Source organism: Heloderma suspectum, chromosome 1 (assembly GCF_057233095.1).
Source record: "Heloderma suspectum isolate Gila_16-S chromosome 1, 16-S_ref, whole genome shotgun sequence".
Classification (NCBI taxonomy): domain Eukaryota; kingdom Metazoa; phylum Chordata; class Lepidosauria; order Squamata; family Helodermatidae; genus Heloderma; species Heloderma suspectum.
In genome coordinates, this window is record NC_139458.1 from 212,207,198 (window position 1) to 212,226,849 (window position 19,652).

Sequence of the window (19,652 nt, forward strand, 5' to 3'; positions counted from 1 at the left end):
GAAGTATGTTCCTGTGAAGGGGCCTAGAATGGTGTGGTGCACTCATTCATGGAGCCTTGAGCAGACCAAAGCCAGCTGCTTGAAAAATCTGGGTAAGCCACCATTGGCTTCTCCTTCTGTTGTCATGGAGACACACACACACACACCCAGTGCTCACATTAATGTCTTTTCAGCACCATGCAAAGTGCTTTGTATTTTTCCAGGCTTTTACTACTTGAGGAGTTTTACCATCTGATATTGCTGCTGCTTTTGCTCTGCTATTTTAATCATTGATTTTGATATTTTATTATATTGTTTTGATGCTTTTATTGTAAACCACCCTATGAGTTATTGAACTGAAGGAAGTTCAAGAAATTTAATTGTTGTTGTTGTTGTTCAGTCGTTCAGTCGTGTTCGACTCTTCGTGACCCCATGGACCATAGCATGCCAGGCCTTCCTGTCCTGCGCTCTCTCCCGGAGCGTGCTCAAGTTCATATTCATTGCATCCGTGATGCTATCTAGCCATCTCATCCTCTGCCGTCCCCTTCTCCTTTTGCCTTCAGTCTTTCCCAGCATCAGGGTCTTTTCCAGGGAGTTTTCTCTTCGCATTAGGTGGCCAAAATATTGGAGCTTCAGCTTCATTATCTGTCCTTCCAATGAGCACTCAGGGTTGATTTCCTTTAGGATGGACTGATTTGACCTCCTTGCAGTCCAGGGGACTCATAAGAGTCTTCTCCAGCACCACAGTTCGAAAGCATCAATTCTTCGGCGCTCAGCCTTCCTTATAGTCCAGCTCTCACAGCCATACATTACTACTGGGAAAACCATAGCTTTGATTAGACGGACCTTTGTCGGCAAGGTGATGTCTCTGCTTCTTACTATGCTGCTAGGTTGGCCATAGCTTTCCTCCCAAGGAGCAAGCGTCTTTTAATTTCATGGCTACAGTCACCATCTGCGGTGATCTTGGAGCCCAAGAAAGTAAAATCTGTCACTGCTTCCATTTCTTCCCCTTCTATATGCCAGGAAGTGATAGGGCCAGATGACATGATCTTAGTTTTGTTAATGTTGAGTTTCAAACCAGCTTTTGCACTCTCCTCTTTCACCCTCAACAAGAGGCTCTTGAGATCCTCTTCGCTTTCTGCCATTAGGGTGGTATCGTCTGCATATCGGAGGTTGTTGATAATTCTCCGGACAATCTTAATTCCGACCTGTGATTCATCCAACCCGGCGTTTCTCATGATGTACTCTGCATATAAGTTAAATAAGCAGGGCGACAATGTGCAGCCTTGTCGAACTCCTTTCCCAATTTTGAACCAATCGGTTGTTCCATGTCCGGTTCTTACTGCTGCATCTTGTCCCTCGTACAGGTTTCTCAGGAGAAAGGTAAGGTGGTCTGGTACTCCCATCACTTTAAGAATTTGCCACAGTTTGTTGTGATCCACACAATCAAAGGCTTTAGCGTAGTCAGTGAAGCAGAAATAGACGTTTTTCTGGAATTCTCTTGCTTTCTCCATGATGCAGCGAATGTTGGCGATTTGATCTCTAGTTCCTCTGCCTCTTCGAAACCCAGCTTGTACTTCCGGTAGTTCTCGGTTCGCATACTGCTGAAGCCTAGCTTGTAGGATTTTGAGCATCACCTTGCTGGCATGTGAAATGAGCGCAATGGTGCGGTAGTTTGAACACTCTTTGGCGTTGCCCTTCTTTGGAATGGGAATGTAAACTGACCTTTTCCAGTCTTGTGGCCACTGTTGAGTGTTCCAGATTTGTTGGCATATTGAATGCAGCACTTTAACAGCATCATCTTTTAGGATTTTAAATAGCTCGGCCGGAATACTGTCATCTCCACTAGCTTTGTTGTTACTAATGCTTCCTAAGGCCCACTTGACTTCACTCTCTAGGATGTCCGGCTCAAGTTCAGTGACCGCACTATCATGGCTATCAGGGACATTCAGATCTTTCCTGTATAGTTCTTCTGTGTATTCTTGCCACCTCTTCTTAATCTCATCTGCTTCTGTTAGGTCCCTGCCTTCTTTGTCCTTTATCATGCCCGTCTTTGCACAAAACGTTCCCTTGAGATCTCCAATTTTCTTGAAGAGATCTCTAGTCTTTCCCATTCTGTTGTTTTCCTCGATTTCTTTGCATTGTTCATTTAAGAAGGCCTTCTTGTCTCTCCTTGCTATTTGTTCAAAATTGTTAAGTGACAAGGCACAGCACACATGGACATGCTTTCAAACTAGTGCCTATGTGTGAAAACCAGGTATCATCTTTTTATTTTATTTTTATTTATTAATTTTTATTTACAATATTTGTATTCCATTCTATATCTAAAACAGATTTCTGATAAGTGAACACAAAAGATAAAACAGTAAACAAATAAAAAGGGTAAAACACCATATTAAAATTATGTTTTTTAAAAAAACCCAGAATGCCAGTAGAAACTGTGGCTGTTCAATTAAGGAATGCCTCCTGGAACATTGTTGTTTTCAGGAGGCACTGGAAACAACACAGCAGTGGTGCCTTCCTGACATCAAGGGGCAGGGAGTTCCAAAGAAAAGGGGCCATCACTCTGAAGTCTCTTCTCCTGGTGGACTCCATTCGGGCCATAGGTCCATGTGGAACCACCAGGAGCATGCCCTCCAATGACCTCAGCGACCGGGCAGGTTGGTAAGGGAGAATGTGCTCTCTCAGGTATCCTATATACACTTACCTTTTAGGCTGCAATCCTATACAGACTTATCTAGGAGTAAGTCCCACTGAATGGGAGTGAGTCAGTGGGACCTACTGAATAGAGGTGCATAGGATTGCACCATTAGTTTTACCCTTGTGGCACTACGTTGCATCATTTTGAAAGTATGCCACAGTGTAGATACTTAATTTAGGGCATCATTCTGAGCCTCATGCTACTTTCCTCAGAGTATGGCTGCCAATTTTTTTTGAGTAATGGCAAAAATAAAAGGGAGCAACTAGGCTCAGACCTAGAGAGATCAAGATAGGAATGTACAAGTGGGATTTTCAGCAAAATATTGTAGTGTATACTTTCTCCTAAAAGAAGTGCTCCTGTTCAAGGTTCCAGCCACCATTCCCTCCAAACAAGGCATTCCACACTCTCCTCTTGCTCATGCTCCATTTCCCTCCAACTGTCACTCTATATCCCATGGCTGTTGAGCATGTTCAGTCCTAATTGGACTGTTTTCAGTTTGGTTTTTGTTGTGTTGCCCTTTTGGTGGATGTTAAAGATTCATATTCTTCTGTAAACTCTGGAATTCCCCCAAGCTTGTTGATACTTCTCTCTTATTTCTCAGTGGCTACAGTCCTGACTTTGCTATTAGATGGATTGATATATTTGTCAGTTTCAGAGAGCTTGCAGGAAGGGAGGAAACTAGGGGTGAGAGAGCTTGTTTGCTGCTTCCTTTTGCTGGTAACAGGGAGTGTGATAGTGTGTATTGCAACAATATTGTAGATAAATTGTAAATTAAAAGAATTTTCTATATGCAGCTTTAAATTGTCATATTCACCAGCAACCAATATTAGGGATGTTGCGAATCGGCAAAACCCAAGCTTGCCAAAGTACTCCAAATTCCATCTTGAAGCTCGTTCCGACTCAGTTAAGGAATTCCTCCGGGAACAGTGCTGTGTTCAGGAGGCACCGATAATATTACAGATTGAGAGCTTTGTTTTTTTCTTTTCGCATAAAAAACCATGCATATTTCTGTGTGTATTTTTCAAATATACACACCAGTTGTGTGACTCTATGAAATGTATGCATCCTAGTTCCATTGATTAAAGTGTATTTGTGTGCATCTTTGAAAAGTACACATTCTTCTTCTACTGATTAAAGTGTTTTTGTGGGCATTTTTCAAAAGTACACATTTTTTCATGCACATTTTTCAAATGTACACATGCTGTCAAACTTTTTTTTTTTATCTGCAAATCACATTGCAAGCTCAGAAATGTATAGACTTTGACCGAACATTGCACCCATGTCTGTGTTCGGGAGTTGCGAACTGGATAAATTGTGATCAAAGACAAACTGAAACGAATTTCTCAAACATCCCTGTCCAGTATAGAACAGGAGTTCTAAGGTGAAAATCTAGACTCAGAAGGCCCTGGGCATAGCAGTGGGAAAAGAGACAATATAGATTCCTTTGGTATAGTACTCAAGAATGGCTTGGTGCTGAATGTTAAGATTATTCTTTGCTAAATTCTGTTCGGTGAGAAGTTTTGATGGCAAAGTGGTGGTTCTTATGCCATGGAAACTGAGCGGAAGTGATAATGGCATACTGCAAGTTGAATTAGGATTTAGATTATTAATGTTTTACAGTATTTCATTCAAAGGGATTATTCTGCTTCATTTAGTGTTTGGGAAAGGAGGTGCAGTAACAAAGGTGTAAAATAAGCTATGATGGCCTTAATTAACAGTGCATTACTTAAGCATGAGAGGTGGAGGTGCTATAAAGAGAAAAGGAACAATTCACATTATCTCGATGACAACAATATTGTTTGCAGCCCAAGTGAGGAAAAAACAAAAAAATATTTGAAGTATAAAGTTGTGAAGGTTTGTCCACATATTATTTTTGCAGTAAGACATGGATAATGAGTTTTCTCCCCAAGTTCTTTGTCATCTGTTTCCATGTAGATTCTTGCTAAGTGCTTGTAAATCATGCTAGACGCGCTTAGAAAGAAGTTTGCAACTTATATCTAAATGTAGTGGTTGAAGGAAAAAAGGGTTCCTTCCCAGACATGCACATAGCATTCATGTAATGTAGTCTTTGTGCCCCCCCCCTTTTTTTAAGTTGTTTCCCTGGCTACAGCACAAGCTGTACCTTAAGTGAGCTGGGGAGAGAAAGAAACTAGTTTGTGATAAAACACAGAGTAGTTCCTGTTCACCCAGAAAAGTACAAAACCACATAAAGGGCATGCAAGCGTGTGGTGCTTTTCAGACATAATGCTAAAGCGTAGTTTAGTATTATGGGAATGAGCCTCTGGCAAGTGCACTTCCCTCTTCTTCTCTTCATGCGAGGAGAAGATTGAATGCTTCTTCTTTTGCTTCTGAACTGGCCAGGTTCCTGAGACATCTGAAGTCGAGACTGTGACTTGTTCTAACTATGTTTAGTTAAAATATAACCCTGGATATTATTTTATTATTAAATTTATTTTATTATTAAATTTATAAATCGCCCATCTGGCTGGTCACCCAGCCACTCTGGGCGATGTACAGTGTATAATAAAACAGTTTAAAACAATAAAATTCTACAATAAAAACGTTTTCTAAAATACCCTAACCCATCCCAAATGCCTGCCTGAACAACCACGTTTTTAATGCACGAAAGCTTATTAAAAAGCTTATTAAAAAGGGGGCATGGTGGAGTTCCCTAGGGAGGGAGTTCCACAGAGTGGGGGCCACCACAGAAAAGGCCCTCTCCCTCGTCCCCACCAGTCTAGCTGTCCTGGCTGATGGGACAGAGAGAAGGCCATCCGAGGCTGATCTTGTTAAGCGGCCTGTCTGGTGCTGCTGGAGGCGCTCCTTAATGTAGGCTGGGCCGGAACCATATAGGGTTTTAAAGGTCAAAACCAACACCTTGAATTTGGCCTGGAAAACAACTGGTAACCAGTGCAACTCCTTCAGCACCGGAGTGATGTGATCTCGCCGGCGGCTGCCTTTAATCAGGCGAGCCGCTGCATTCTGCACCAGCTGCAGCTTCCGAAAGGTCTTCAAGGATAACCTCACGTAGAGCGCATTACAGTAGTCTAAATGAGAGGAAACTAGGGCATGTACTACCGATGAGAGCAGATGGTTGGGAAGGAAGGGGCGCAGCTGCCGTATCAGATGGAGCTGACACAGCGCTGTCCGACTCACAGCTGACACCTGAGCCTCCATGGACAGCTGGGAGTCCAAAATGACCCCCAGGCTGCAGACCTAGTCTTTCAAGGGTAGCCATACCCCATTCAACACCAGGTCAACATCCCCCAGCCTCCTCTTGTCTCCCACCAAAAGTACCTCGGTCTTGTCAGGGTTCAGCTTCAGCTTATTCCTCCCCATCCAGCCACTCACCATCTCCAGACATTTGGACAGGGATTCTACAGCCAACCTTGGTGAAGATTTGAACAAGAGGTAGAGCTGCGTGCCATCCGCGTATTGATGACACCGCACCCCAAACCTCCTGATGATAGCCCCCAACGGCTTCACATAGATGTTAAATAGCATGGGGGAGAGGATGGAACCCTGTGGCACCGCACAAGTGAGCGGCCACGGGTCCGAAACCTCCTCTCCCAGTGCTACCCTCTGGTACCTGCCGGACAGGAAGGACCGGAACCACCACAATACGGTGTCTCCAATGCCCATCCTCTCCAGGCGGTCCAGGAGGATACCGTGGTCAATGATATCAAAAGCTGCTGAGAGGTCGAGGAGAACAAGGAAGGAGCATTCACCCCTATCCAGAGCCCTCCTCATATCATCCACCAAAGCGACCAAGGCCACTTCCGTCCCATGCCCAAGCCTGAAGCCCGACTGAAATGGGTCTAGATAATCAGTTTCTTCCCAGTGTGCCTTCAACTGCATCGCCACCACCCGCTCAATCACCTTGCCCCAAAATGGCAGATTTGAGACTGGGTGAAAGTTGTTCAGAACTTGAGGATCCAAGGAGGGCTTCTTTAAGAGTGGTCTTATCACTGCCTCCTTGAGGGCTGATGGCTTCACTCCCTCCTCAAGGGAGGTGTTCACCACTGCCCTGAGCCCCTCACCCAGTCTCTCTCTGCAGCCCATAATGAGCCAAGATGGGCAAGGATTAAGTAAGCAGGTGGTCGGCCTTACAGATGAAAGCACCTTGTCCACTTCATCAGAAGGAAGAAGCTGGAACCGATCCCACAAAACCGGTTTGCCACAGGCCGCCTCTTGCTCACTAACTGTATCCACAGCTTGTGGAGCAACACTCCTAATCTGATCAATTTTATCTGCAAAGTGCCTTGCCAAAGCTTCACAGGAGGCCTTAGAATGCTCCAGTGGTTCAGGAGCCACAGGACCGACCAGGCTCTGGACCACTTGGAACAGCCTCCTGGGACAGCACTCTGCAGATGCGAGAGAGGCAGCATAATATTCCTTTTTTGCTGCCTTTACCGCCACGTGATAGGCTGAAGATACAGCTCTAGCCCATGTCTGATCGTCTTTGGAGCGAGACTTCCACCACCGGCGCTCTAGCCATCTCGCCTCCTGTTTCAGAGCTCGTAACCGCGGATTGAACCATGGTGCAGTCCAAGCCCTGTTCAGGGGGAGAGGGCGTTTCGGAGCCACCCGATCTAATGCCCCAGTGATTGCGGCATTCCAGCCACCCACCAGGGTCTCGACCGAGTGGCCGTTGGCATGCCCCAGAGAATCCCCAAGCGCATTCAGGAATCCATTTGGATCCATAAGACACCTGGGGCGGACCATTTTAATGGGTCCTCCACCCCTGCGGAGGGGTTGTGGAACCGAGAAGTCCAACGTCACCAGATAGTGATCTGACCATGACAAAGGGGTGGTGGATATATCCCCGACGTCCAGATCACTCCCCGCTTCTCCAGAAACAAACACAATGTCTAGTGCATGACCAGCTACATGGGCGGGCCCAGTTAGAATATGGTGCAGCTCCCAGGAGGCCATGGTCTCCATGAAGTCCCGAGGTGCTCCTGTGAGGATGGCCTCTGAATGTACGTTGAAATCCCCCAACACCAATAAGTTAGGAGACTGTACACGCACATCAGAGACCACCTCAAGCACCTCGGCCAGGGAGTCAGTCGTGCAGTGGGGTGGACAGTACACGAGCAAACCAGAATTCCCCAGGTTCAGACATCATGTGGAGAACTGTTAGTTCTAAACAGGGAGCAGGAGCTTTCGATGTTGTGGCAGTGCACACTTCGGACCTAGTTTTCCGTGCTGGGTTGGGAGAAAATGATCTGCAGGTGGGGGAACCAGTGGTGACTCCTTTGGCATGGACAGATCATTATCTGATCAGTTTTGACCTTCAGGCCATCTGTAATCTCTGCAGGGGTGGGGGACCAAATTTGATGGTCCCTCCCCGGAGACTGATGAATCTAGATGGATTTTTGAGGTCTCTTGGGAATTTTCCTGCAGGCTTAGCTGGCGGTCCTGCCAAGGTCCTGGTCACCGCTTGGAATGAGGAGATGACCTGGGCTATTGATATGATTGCTCCCAAATGTCCTCAACCTAGTCGTAGAACTGTGTCAGCTCCTTGGTATTCTGAAGAGCTGAGGAGGATGAAATGACTATGTCAACAATTAGAGTGCAAATGGCAGAAGACTCGGAACGAATACGATCGAATACAGGTAAGAATCCATTTGCGATCTTATTCTGTGGTGGTGATGGCAGCGAAGAAATCCTACTTCTCCGCCACCATTGCATCTGCTCAGTGTCGTCCAATGGAGCTCTTTCATGTGGTTAAAGGCTCTTGGGTGTAGGCATTGGAACACAAGAACTCAAACCCTCAAAGCACTGCTGTGAACAATTTGCCAGACACTTTGCAGATAAAATTGCTCGTATTCGCGCTGACTTGGATGACATTGTTTTGACAGAGTTTGATATGGACGGGGCTGGTGCACCATCTAGTCATGTTATGGATACCTTTCAGCTTGTGCAACCTGAGTATGTGGACAAATTGCTTGGAGAACTGAGGCCTGCTACTTGCCCATTAGATCCTTGACCATCCTGGCTTGTGAAATCTGCCAGAGCTGGGCTGGATATCTGGACCTCATAGGTGGTAAATGCCTCCTTGAGGGACAGCAAGGTCCCCACAGCTTTGAAAGAAGCTGTGGTGAAGCCCTTGCTGAAGAAACCAAATTTAGAACCCATGGTTCCAGATAATTACTGTGCGGTGTCAAATTTACCATTCTTGGGCAAGGTGCTGGAGCGTGTGGTGTGGTGGCCTCACAACTCCAAGCAGTTTTGGATGAAACTGATTATTTAGATCCATTCCAATCAGGTTTCAGGCCTGGTTACAGGACGGAAACAGCCTTGGTCGCCCTGGTTGATGACTTACACAAGGGAATAGATGGGGGGAGCGCTACCCTGTTGGTTCTTCTGGGCCTCTCAGCGGCTTTTGATACCACCAACCACAAGTGGGAGGCACAGTTTTAAAGTGGTTCTGGTCCTTTCTGGAGGAGCGGTCTCAGACGGTGGTGCTGGGGGTACTTCTGTTCCACCCCATGGCCATTAGCCTATGGGGTGCCACAAAGTTCTGTCTTGTCCCCCATGCTTTTTAACATCTACATGAAACTGCTGGGGGAAGTCATCAGGGGGTTTCGGCTGCAATGTCATCAGTATGTGGATGATACTCCTCTCTACCTCTCACTTCCATCCCAGGGAGACTGGGAACTCTTGAACCAGTGGCTGAAGGCTGTTTGGGATGGATGAGGGTGAACAAGCTGAAACAATCCAGACAAGACGGAGGTACTGTGGGTTGGGGAACCAATGACTTTGGATGTAGGTTTACAAATGGTCTTAGATGGGGTTGCATTCCTCCTGAAAGACCAAGTACGTAGTTTGGGAGTCCCCCTTGGACTCTGAGCTAACTGGGGTAGCCCAGCTGGCTGTGGTGTCCAGGAGTGCTTTTTACCAGCTTAGGCGAGTACGCCAACTGTGGCCCTATCTGGAGAGGACGGACCTTGCCTCAGTTATCCATGCATTAGTCACGTCCAGGCTGGACTACTGTAATGCGCTATACGTAGTGCTGCCTTTGAAGATGGTTCAGAAACTCCAGCTTGTGCAGAATGCAGGCTCCTGAGTATGGGTGGGGGCAAGGCGATTCAATCTCATAATGCCTATACTGCACCAGCTGCACTGGTTACCGGTGTATTTCCAAGCCCAATTCAACGTGCTGGTTTTGACCTTTAAAGCCTTAAATGGTTTGGGACCAAGTTACTTGAAGGACCACCTACACCCATATCAGTCTGCCTGCACTTTAAGATCAGAAAGAGGGGCCCTTCTCATTTGCCAAACCGTGAGAGCAGTCTGGTGGGTGAACACACATGAGAGGGCCTTCTCTGCAGTGGCCCCACATCTTTGGAACAAGCTGCCATCGGAGGTCCACCATGCTCTGTCATTTCAGACTTTTAAGAAGGCCTTGAAAACACATTATTTTACCTTGGCCCTCTCTTGATATGACTGCTATTGTTGCTGTTACTGCTATTAACATTGTTGCTGGTTTTATTGTTGGCTTTTATTGTTTTTATTATGTTTTTATCACTTTTAATACTTTAACTGTTTTTATGTATTTTATTGCTGTAAGCCGCATTAGGAGGGCTTCTGCCCTGAAAGGCGGCCAAGAAATATTTTTAATAAAATAATAAAATAAATAAATAAATAAATTTGATCTTCCTGCATGTGAGGAGGAGGAGAGGTGAGGGAGGAGTGTATGATCTTATTCCTGTAATGCCAGAACATGGTTTAGCGTTGGAGCTGCACCAGGCCTATATATACACATAATGGGAGTTCCTTGGTCTAGGATCAGTGTGTGCCTTAACTCTGAAAGTATACATACACCTTGTTTTCATTCATCATTTAATAGCAGAAGTAATACTATATATTTTTTGAAAATATTGCTACATGCAAACATACAGGATGAAATTAATCTGGCAGCTTTTGTTAGGGTCTTACGAAGTAACACAGATTATGATGCTGTATTGTTCCTGTGACTGTGGCCACCTGACTTTTAGAAAGCAGGTTGAATATGAAACTTCTGGTCCACATTGTGTTTCTCGTTTTAATTTCAAAATCTGTGTCTTGAGTGTTATGAATGAAGATTGCAGTATTTTTGGGAAGTCATCCAAGGAATATGAGTGCTTTCTTTAGTGTATAACTGTAAAGTTAGTTCATTGCTTTAGAGATAAAGAATGTCCACTTACAAGAGAAAGAGCTTTCACTCAGAAATTAAAAAGCTAAAAAATGTATGCAAAAGGATGATTTCAAGCCAGAATTTAACATGTTCTCTGTGAGTAATATGCAACCTTCCCTAGATGAGGAATACTGCAGTGGAGAAATAAGAGCTGCTGTAGTCATGTTATTGGCACAATCATTGACTTAAAATTAATTGATGGTGCTATATCTTTATTATGCTGAAAGGGCTGTGTAAGGATAATATCCATCTGGAGAGCTAGCAACTGATTTTCCCCCTGCCTGCAAATATGTTTAGATCAGGGAAAGTAATTCATTTAGATCCTTAAAAGCATGCAAGAAATTTTTGTGTTTGGAAACAGGACCTTGGCTGACTAATTTGCGTTTTAGAAGATGTTTTTGGTTAAGTTTTCTACAGATAGAGTACTACTTGTGAATTTTATTGAGGTTTTTGGTAGATATTTTTCATTGCATTGTAGCGTGTCTAAATCTGTTGTGTTATAGGTCATCTAAACTTAGCTTCTCTCTCCCAAACCCCAAAAACACAAGCTGTGACAGAGATATAAAAAAGATGTCTGTACAGAGGAGCGATACTGTGGCCATCTTTAATGTAATGAATAAATCTTGACCTGCCAAATTTATCATTTAAAAGCTTTTTGTTCTGGAATGTCTGTTGACGGCATATTCTTGGAGGTTTGACTAACTGCATTAAAACAGATTTCAACCAGGCTCTTCCCTGTTTTTCATCTGAATATTAATCAGCTCAGTGTTAATGACGTCAAACAAATGCCCATGATTGCTTATGTTCTACATGGATCATAGTATTGCTCTTGACCGAATACATTTGTCCCATAGTAAAGGCATAGGACTTTGGTGCCAATGGGAGCTTTCCTCTCATTGTGAACAGCAAGTGCGGGGGATGGGGGGAACAATTCCAGTTGGATCCATAGTGGGGGCAAAGAGTTGATCCCTCCCCCCATGCCATGTTCCTGATCTGGCTTGGGCCTCACACACCAGCTATTTGCTACAAAAATAAAATTAGCCACACAAAGTCAAACTACATGACAAAGTTAATGTTTAGTTTGGCCCTAAGAAATACTCTTGGTAATTCTATAGATGGCATAAACGTCTGTGAACTGCCCAGAAAGCTTTGGCTGTGGGGTGGTATAGAAATGTACTAAATCATCATCATCATCATCATCCAGATCTTTATGGGGCTGTTCGCATGGCATGACAGCCCGCTGGAGGTTATTTAATCCAGGGTGAGGCTGTATGTGCAGGTCACATGTGGTCGCCATTTTGAATATTGAAAGAGAGCTTCGGCTATTGGGCGGTATAGAAATGAAATAAATAAATAAATAAATAAAATGCAGTCTCGCTTGGGGGTTGTGTTGTACAAACCTGGTGAATGTTGGTTATGTGAGGGTAAAACACTGTCTGTTTTAGGATTATGCACAGGTTATTTAACCCTCACATAACCCACTTTTGTTGGGTTTGCATGACACCACAAACCCTGAGCGGGAGTTAGATATGCAACCTGGCACCTGCAGGCACCGCACCTTGTAATGGGTTAAATAATCCATGACAAGCCACAGGATGTCATCCAAACTCAGTCTATGTCTTGTCTTTTTGACAGTCAACCTGTAAGCCTGATAGTATATTGATCTGAATGCTATTTCATGATGCTTGCATTTTATTATATGTCTGAAGTTACTTTCTGTTTTGGTTATTTAGAAGCCCCAGGTGCTTCATAAAGTGTTGATATAGGCAGATATATGGTATGAGGATATGTTCACACCTATGTTCTAAAATAGCAGTAGTTTGCTTCAGTATGAAGTCCTTACACTGAAGCAAATTATTTCTTATTTTAGGGCAATATCTAATCTTTGTGTGTTTCTCTTTTCCTTCCTTTTCCTCCAGTGGCAGATGAAAGCAAAGTTAGCTTGTTGACTGGGCACAAACTAGGTAAGAGATTCTTATTTTGCCTTGCTTTGACTGAATTATGCAAATGAAACAGCTAGTGTTGAAGTATCAGCTATCTAGCTTACAGAAACTAAAGTAACTGGGTTTTAAAAATATTTTAAAAATCTAAGACTTATCTTCAAACTCAGCAGTGCTAAAGTAAGATTTCTTTGTTTCTTCGCATTTCACATAAAATTGTTTCATTTGCAGAAACTGCAATAGTATAACTATTTTTAAATGATACATTATTAGGTAAGCAGAGTAAAAATTAAAATCAGCAAAAGGCAAAACTAGGCTCTTGAACCATTGTTAAATTGGGCTGGTCTCTTTTTCCAACCAGTAAGAGATAAGTAAACATTAAATCCAAGTGGGACTAGAGAGGAAGGGAACATTCCAGTGTCATTTCACAGATTTCTGTCTGCCTTAGCTACGGTAGAGAGCTTGTTTAGGAGCTCACTGATATTCTTCCTCCCTCCCTCCCTCCCTCCCTCCCTCCCTATGTTGTCTTGACAATCATCTCAGTTTGCCAGCTTGGGGTGCTGATGGGATCTGGCACTTCTGTAGATTCGCCTTCAACCATTTGGGGCATTAAATTAGATGAGTTAAAGACACACTCCACACACATCACCATCGCTTGCCTTACTGTTGAGAAATGTCACATGCCACAAGGGAACGTGATGCCACAGTTGAAATTGCACGGCCTAAGTGGCCTTCACTGAGCTTCAGTGTCACCCCAGATATGCAGGGTTGCAATTTCTTGTATTATCAGGTCCATGGAGCAGTACCCAGACCTTCAACTGCTAGGTGTAGGTCACATTCCTGACCAAGTTAGAAAATCCTTTATTTGAAACAATACCTGAATTTGAATAAGCTGGTGCTAGGCTTGGGCCTAACTAAGTATTAGATGAGACTGAATTTTGTACATGGAAACCCCAATTCCAAACTTTGGCTGTATCACTAGTTGAATTGATCCCATTTGTTGGGCTTCCTCATCTTGCAGTAAGTTGTCACAATAATATATGAGGTTCCTGCCTGAGTCATACAGGAATGTTGTGTTCATAAGTGTTACTTCAGGTCCCAGAAGTGAAGGACATGCAGTAGGCTGTGAACTAGATGGCTTTCTCTCTAGGGATGTCAGAGAATTCCACCACGGATCTCGGTAAGGCCGAATGCCAGTGCGTTCGACCCCCCGAACTCCGTGGCGGAACGGCCTGCCCCCCCCGCCCCCCCGCGGATCCCCCCCGGGACGAGACTTACCTTGGGCGGATGTTCCGGACGGCGGTTGTTCCGGCGCCGGCGGCTGGTCTTCCGACCGGCTGCCGCCGCCACCGCCATTTGCAGTTTGTCCCCCCCCCCCATTCGTGATAGGCTACGTAAAGACTTGCGTAGCCTATCACGTCTGGGTTAAAAAAAAAAACGCGTATGCAAATGGCGGCGGCTATGGCCGCCGCCATTTGCATTCCTTATTTTTGGCTGTCTTAGTCTACGTAAATATTTACATAGACTAAGACGGCGAAAATAAAGGGGGACGCAAATAGCGTAGCGGACGCTATTTGCGTTCCCCCTTATTTTCGCCGTCTTAGTCTATGTAAATATTCACGTAGAGTAAGACAGTGAAAATAAAGGGGAACGCAAATACTGTCCGCTACGCTATTTGCGTTCCCCTCTCTTGTCTACGCCTTAGTCTATGTAAATATTTACGTAGACTAAGACGGCCAAAAATAAGGAATGCAAATGGCGGCGGCCATAGCCGCCGCCATTTGCGTACGCATTTTTTTTTATTAACCCAGACGTGATAGGCTATGTAAGTCTTTACGTAGCCTATCACGGCTGAATTCAGGGATGCAAACGGCGGCGGCTACAGCCGCCGCCATTTGCATCCCTGCTAGCCAGCGGCCGGATGTCCGGCTGCTGGCGGAGCCTGCTGGCGGCTCCGTGGAATCCCTGTGGAGCGGAGCCGGCTGGCCAGGATTCCGGGGGGAGGGATGGAGTGCCTCCCCCCCAGCGGAACCCGGTGGAGCCAGGTAAGCGGGGTTTCGTACATCCCTATTTCTCTCATGTGACACTCTTAAGGTACACATCTGGACTTCTGAAAATGCTGATGTGGGCTGTTTAGTTCATTCGTATTCTTAGTTTTGAACCCATCTTATTTTTATACTGTGGAATAAGGCTTGGGCATGGGACAGAAACGACCTTGGTCGCCTTGGTGGATGATATGAGGAGGGCTCTGGATAGGTGTGGATGCTTCTTCCTTGTTCTCCTCGACCCCTCAGTGGCTTTTGATACCATTGACCACGGTATCCTCCTGGACCTCCTGGAGAAGTTGGGCATTGGAGACACCGTATTGCGGTGGTTCCGGTCCTTCCTGTCCAGCAGGTACCAGAGGGTAGCACTGGGAGAGGAGGTTTCGGACCCATGGCCGCTCACTTGTGCGGTGCCACAGGGTTCCATCCTCTCCCCCATGCTATTTAACATCTATGTGAAGCCGTTGGGGGCTATCATCAGGAGGTTTGGGGTGCGGTGTCATCAATTTGCGGATGGCACGCAGCTCTACCTCTCGTTCAAATCTTCAGCAAGGTTGGCTGTAGAATCCCTGTCCAAATGTCTGGAGACGGTGAGTGGCTGGATGGGGAGGAATAAGCTGAAGCTGAACCCTGACAAGACCGAGGTACTTTTGGTGGGAGACAAGAGGAGGCTGGGGGATGTTGACCTGGTGTTGAATGGGGTTACAGCTACCCTTGAAAGTCCAGGTCCGCAGCCTGGGGGTCATTTTGGACTCCCAGCTGTCCATGGAGGCTCAGGTGTCAGCTGTGAGTCGGACAGTGCTGTATCAACTCCATCTGATACGGCGGCTGCGCCCCTTCCTTCCTGACCATCTGCTCCCATCGGTAATACATGCCCTGATCTCCTCTCGTTTAGACTAATGTAATGCACTCTACGTGGGGTTACCCCTGAAGATGGTTCAGAAGCTGCAGCTGGTACAGAACGCGGCGGCTCGCCGATTAAAGGCAGCCGCCGGCGAGATCACATCGCTCCAGTGCTGTAGGAGTTGCACTGGTTACCAGTTGTTTTCCGGGCCAAATTCAAGGTGTTGGTTTTGTCCTTTAAAACCCTATATGGTTCCGGTCCAGCCTATCTTAAGGAGCACCTCCAGCAACTCCAGACAGGCAAGATCAGTCTCGGATGGCCTTCTCTCTGTCCCTTCAGCCAGGACAGATAGACTGGTGGGGACAAGGGAGAGGGCCTTTTCTGTGGAGGCCCCCACTCTGTGGAACTCCCTCCCTAGGGAACTCTGCCATGCCCCTCTTTAATGAGTTTCCGTCGTGCATTAAAAACGTGGTTGTTCAGGCAGGCATTTGGGGTGGGTTAGGGTATTTTAGAAAACATTTTTATTGTAGAATTTTATTGTTTTAAATTGTTTTATTATATGCTGTACATCGCCCAGAGTGGCTGGGTGACCAGCCAGATGGGCGATTAATAAATTTAATAAATAAATAATAAATAAATAAAATACTCCTGGGGCATTCTGCTCTCTAAAGTGTGAGAAGGTGCTTCATGGAAATGTAGAGCTCGCTTCCTTCATTGAATGAAACTGCAAGTCACTCTGGTTTCTCTCTGGACTGGACATTGAACATGAGTTGCTTACTTTGTAGTTCAAGTTGAAGTTTAGCCTCAGTCCACCTGGCAAGATTAATTCATGGATCATGCAGAGAAGAAAACTTCAGAGCTGAAAGTGCATATTTTTCCCCTCCACTTTTTCTTACAAAGCATTTAGTATCTGTCAGATTCAAACTGGTTTGGTGACTTAGGATATAGTCCCATAAATCCCAGCTGCAGTCAGTATAGCCCTTCTACTGACTAGAAGCATTTCCACAGCCAGAATGACCCTTGATTATATCAGGAAAGAGGCACACATGTTAAGAACAGATTTTTATGTTATCTTGCACAAGTTCAGAAAATTATGTCATTTCTCTTCAAATGGAAAGCTCGAAGGCTATCATTCCTGCAGTGTAAATATTAGAGATAAACATTCTTAGTCCATTTTCTACTTATCTTCAGAATCCATTCTTCTAAAAAAAAAGGCATGTGAATAAACTATTTTGAATAAGCATTGTAAGAATTAGGGGGAAAATGGCCTTTAATATGGATGCATTCATATGCTTGATAATGATGATGATCGTGATTATGATTACAAATTGTTGAATATAACTTTCTTCTCTGTATCATATTAATAACATTTCTATTCAGACTTTTTGGCATATTCCCTTGATTCAGAGTAGATATCCTTTAAATGTTCTTTTTTCCCCTGGCTTCTCTCCTTTGCCTTCTGTATTCTATTTGAAGCTGAGTTAATACCTTCCATCTTCCTTGCATCTGAGATATCTATTTCATCCTCATTGAGGAGAGCCTCTTACTATGAACTTTCCAAGAAGTGACTCATCAGCTGGAAAGGTTTGCCCTGCTATTACTCAGAAGGAGGCTTGCAAACGTTGCAGCAGCATTTAGTTTGCCAAAGATAAATGGGGGCCTTTCCTGTCAATCCACATTGGAACAAAGCCCGTTGCAATCATAATAGTTAGCAAGAAGTTGCTTTGAAAGTTATCAGGCTACCGTTTCAAGTTCCAGTTGTGCATGTTTTTCCCCCAGAAGTGTCCTACACTTATGGACAACTAATACAACAACCCTTGTTGTTGTTCAGTCATTAAGTCATGTCTGACTCTTCGTGACCCCATGGACCATAGCATGCCAGGCCTTCTTGTCCTCCGCTCTCTCCTGGAGGGTGCTCAAGTTCATATTCATTGCATCGGTGATGCTGTCTAGCCATTTCATCCTCTGCCGTCCCCTTCTCCTTTTGCCTTCAATCCTTCCCAGCATCAGGGTCTTTTCCATTGAGTTTTCTCTTCACATTAGGTGGCCAAAAGATTTGAGCTTCAGCTTCAGTATCTGTCCTTCCAATGAGCAGTCAGGGTTGATTTTCTTTAGGATTGACTGATTTGACCTCCTTGCAGTCAAGGAGGCCACTATTTTGGCCTACAACTTCCATCAGTCCTAGCCAGCATACCAAATCCTGAGGGATGATGGAGTTTTAAGTGGAAACATCTGGAGGGCCACAAGTTGCTCACCCCTGCTGTATATCATCTCACGGAACTTATTCTTCAATATGCCATCATAATAGATCTGGGACTAAAGCAGAGAGAGAGAGTAGTTTGCAGAAGACTACTTGGCTGAGGTGAGATTTGAAACAGAGGCTTCCTGGTTCACATTCTTAGAACTGCAGCACAGTTGTGCTGGTGTACATTCTATCATGCCATTCTTCTTCTAGCACTCATGAAGACTAGAAAGGCAATGGAGATTCTGTGTCATGGACCTGCTCCTTCAAGCACACACTCTGGAAGTCTGACACAGAACAGCTCAAAGCAGTGAGACCTCCTTTATTGTAGCAAATCCCATGGTAAAAGCTCAGTGGTTACACAGTTCAGAAATCATACATCTGATGACAATAAGCTATAGGCTCCATAAGTAATTCCACAATGGCCCAAAGCTAATAATTATAACCATGTCAGGTATCCAGACAACTTGTAATCTCTGTGGCTCAGGATACAGAGGAAGGGGCTTAAATGATTCCTGAGGTAAGCCTTCCCAGGCAATCAAAGACAAGGGTTTTCAAATACAGGGAAGGGACTTAGAAGATTGCTGGTGTAATCCATCCCAGGCAATCCAAGACAAGTGTTCCAGAAACAGACCTAAACAAATCCACACCTGCAGAGGTTTAGTCCAACCTTGAAATCTTTGTTGGAACCTCCATGCTACTCAGGTTAAGGCCTTTCAAATCGAAGAGTCAAAACAGGTTCAAGAGTCAGTCCAGAGTAATCCCACACGCACAGAGGATGACCATAGCTTTCACTTTGGTGTCTCCATGCTACGTGGGCCAAAGCATAGAAAAGTTGAAGACTCAGGATCAGTCCAAGTCATCTGGCAACAATGAAGACACATAATCCATAGCAAGCAAGAATTCAAGTTCTATGGAAAGTATAGCAGTAGTTTTCATGGCAAGTTCTTAACAATACAAGGTTCAAAGAGACAAGAGTCCAAATTGGATGGAGAGTCCACGTGAAGAGTGTTTCAAGAGGCTCAGAAGGCAGTAAGTCCAAACAGAGAGGATTTGGGGCAGTGGAGACGAGAATGTTTCTCGCAAAGGCTCCAAGCCTGGACATCGGCTTAAACGCAAGGTGTGGCTGCGATAGCCCTTCCCCTGAACAACTAACTGAGAAGGGATTTTAGCCCATCAACAAGGCCCCTGCCCAAATAGGGTGTCTCCATTTGGCCTGCCTGAGTTGACACTTCAACCTGTGTGACATCTCTGAACCCCACTACACCTTCCCCTTCTCTTTGTTCAATTCTCACAGAGAGGCTGCCAATGCCAAAGCTAGTAGCTGGATGGGAGTGACTTAACCCCCTCCTGCTTTCCTCTGAGAACACTGACAGAGATAAGCTGACACTGATTCCGACATTCCACAGGTGGAATAGGCCCAAACTCGTCCGAGCCACTTCTGACCAGATTCTGGCTATAAACTACAAGGCCCACTGCAGTGCTGGAGCTGGGCCACAACATTCTGAGCCTCTACTGTAGCAACTCACTATTGGGTTCTTTGGATTATTCACTCCTACAGCCATAGAATATTTAATGTGTAAATTAGATGGAAAGGCCTGGTGAAGTAAATTCACAGGTAACAATTGGAGTTGGGTGAACTGCTTGGTGTTAGCCTAGTAGACCATGCTAGATTCTTGACCAGAATGTGAATATTTATTTATTTAAACCATTTTTACT

The 19,652-nt window shown here is 44.9% G+C and overlaps 1 protein-coding gene across 1 annotated transcript in view; it reads left to right on the plus strand.

Moving 5' to 3' along the window:
- PARD3B (par-3 family cell polarity regulator beta) overlaps nt 1-19,652 on the plus strand; it is a 679,914-nt gene that overhangs the window by 309,285 nt on the left and 350,977 nt on the right. Inside the window, exon 16 of the mRNA XM_084818423.1 lies at nt 12,782-12,826. Coding sequence (XP_084674549.1) covers nt 12,782-12,826 — 45 coding nt within the window. The remainder of the gene's footprint in view (nt 1-12,781; nt 12,827-19,652) is intronic.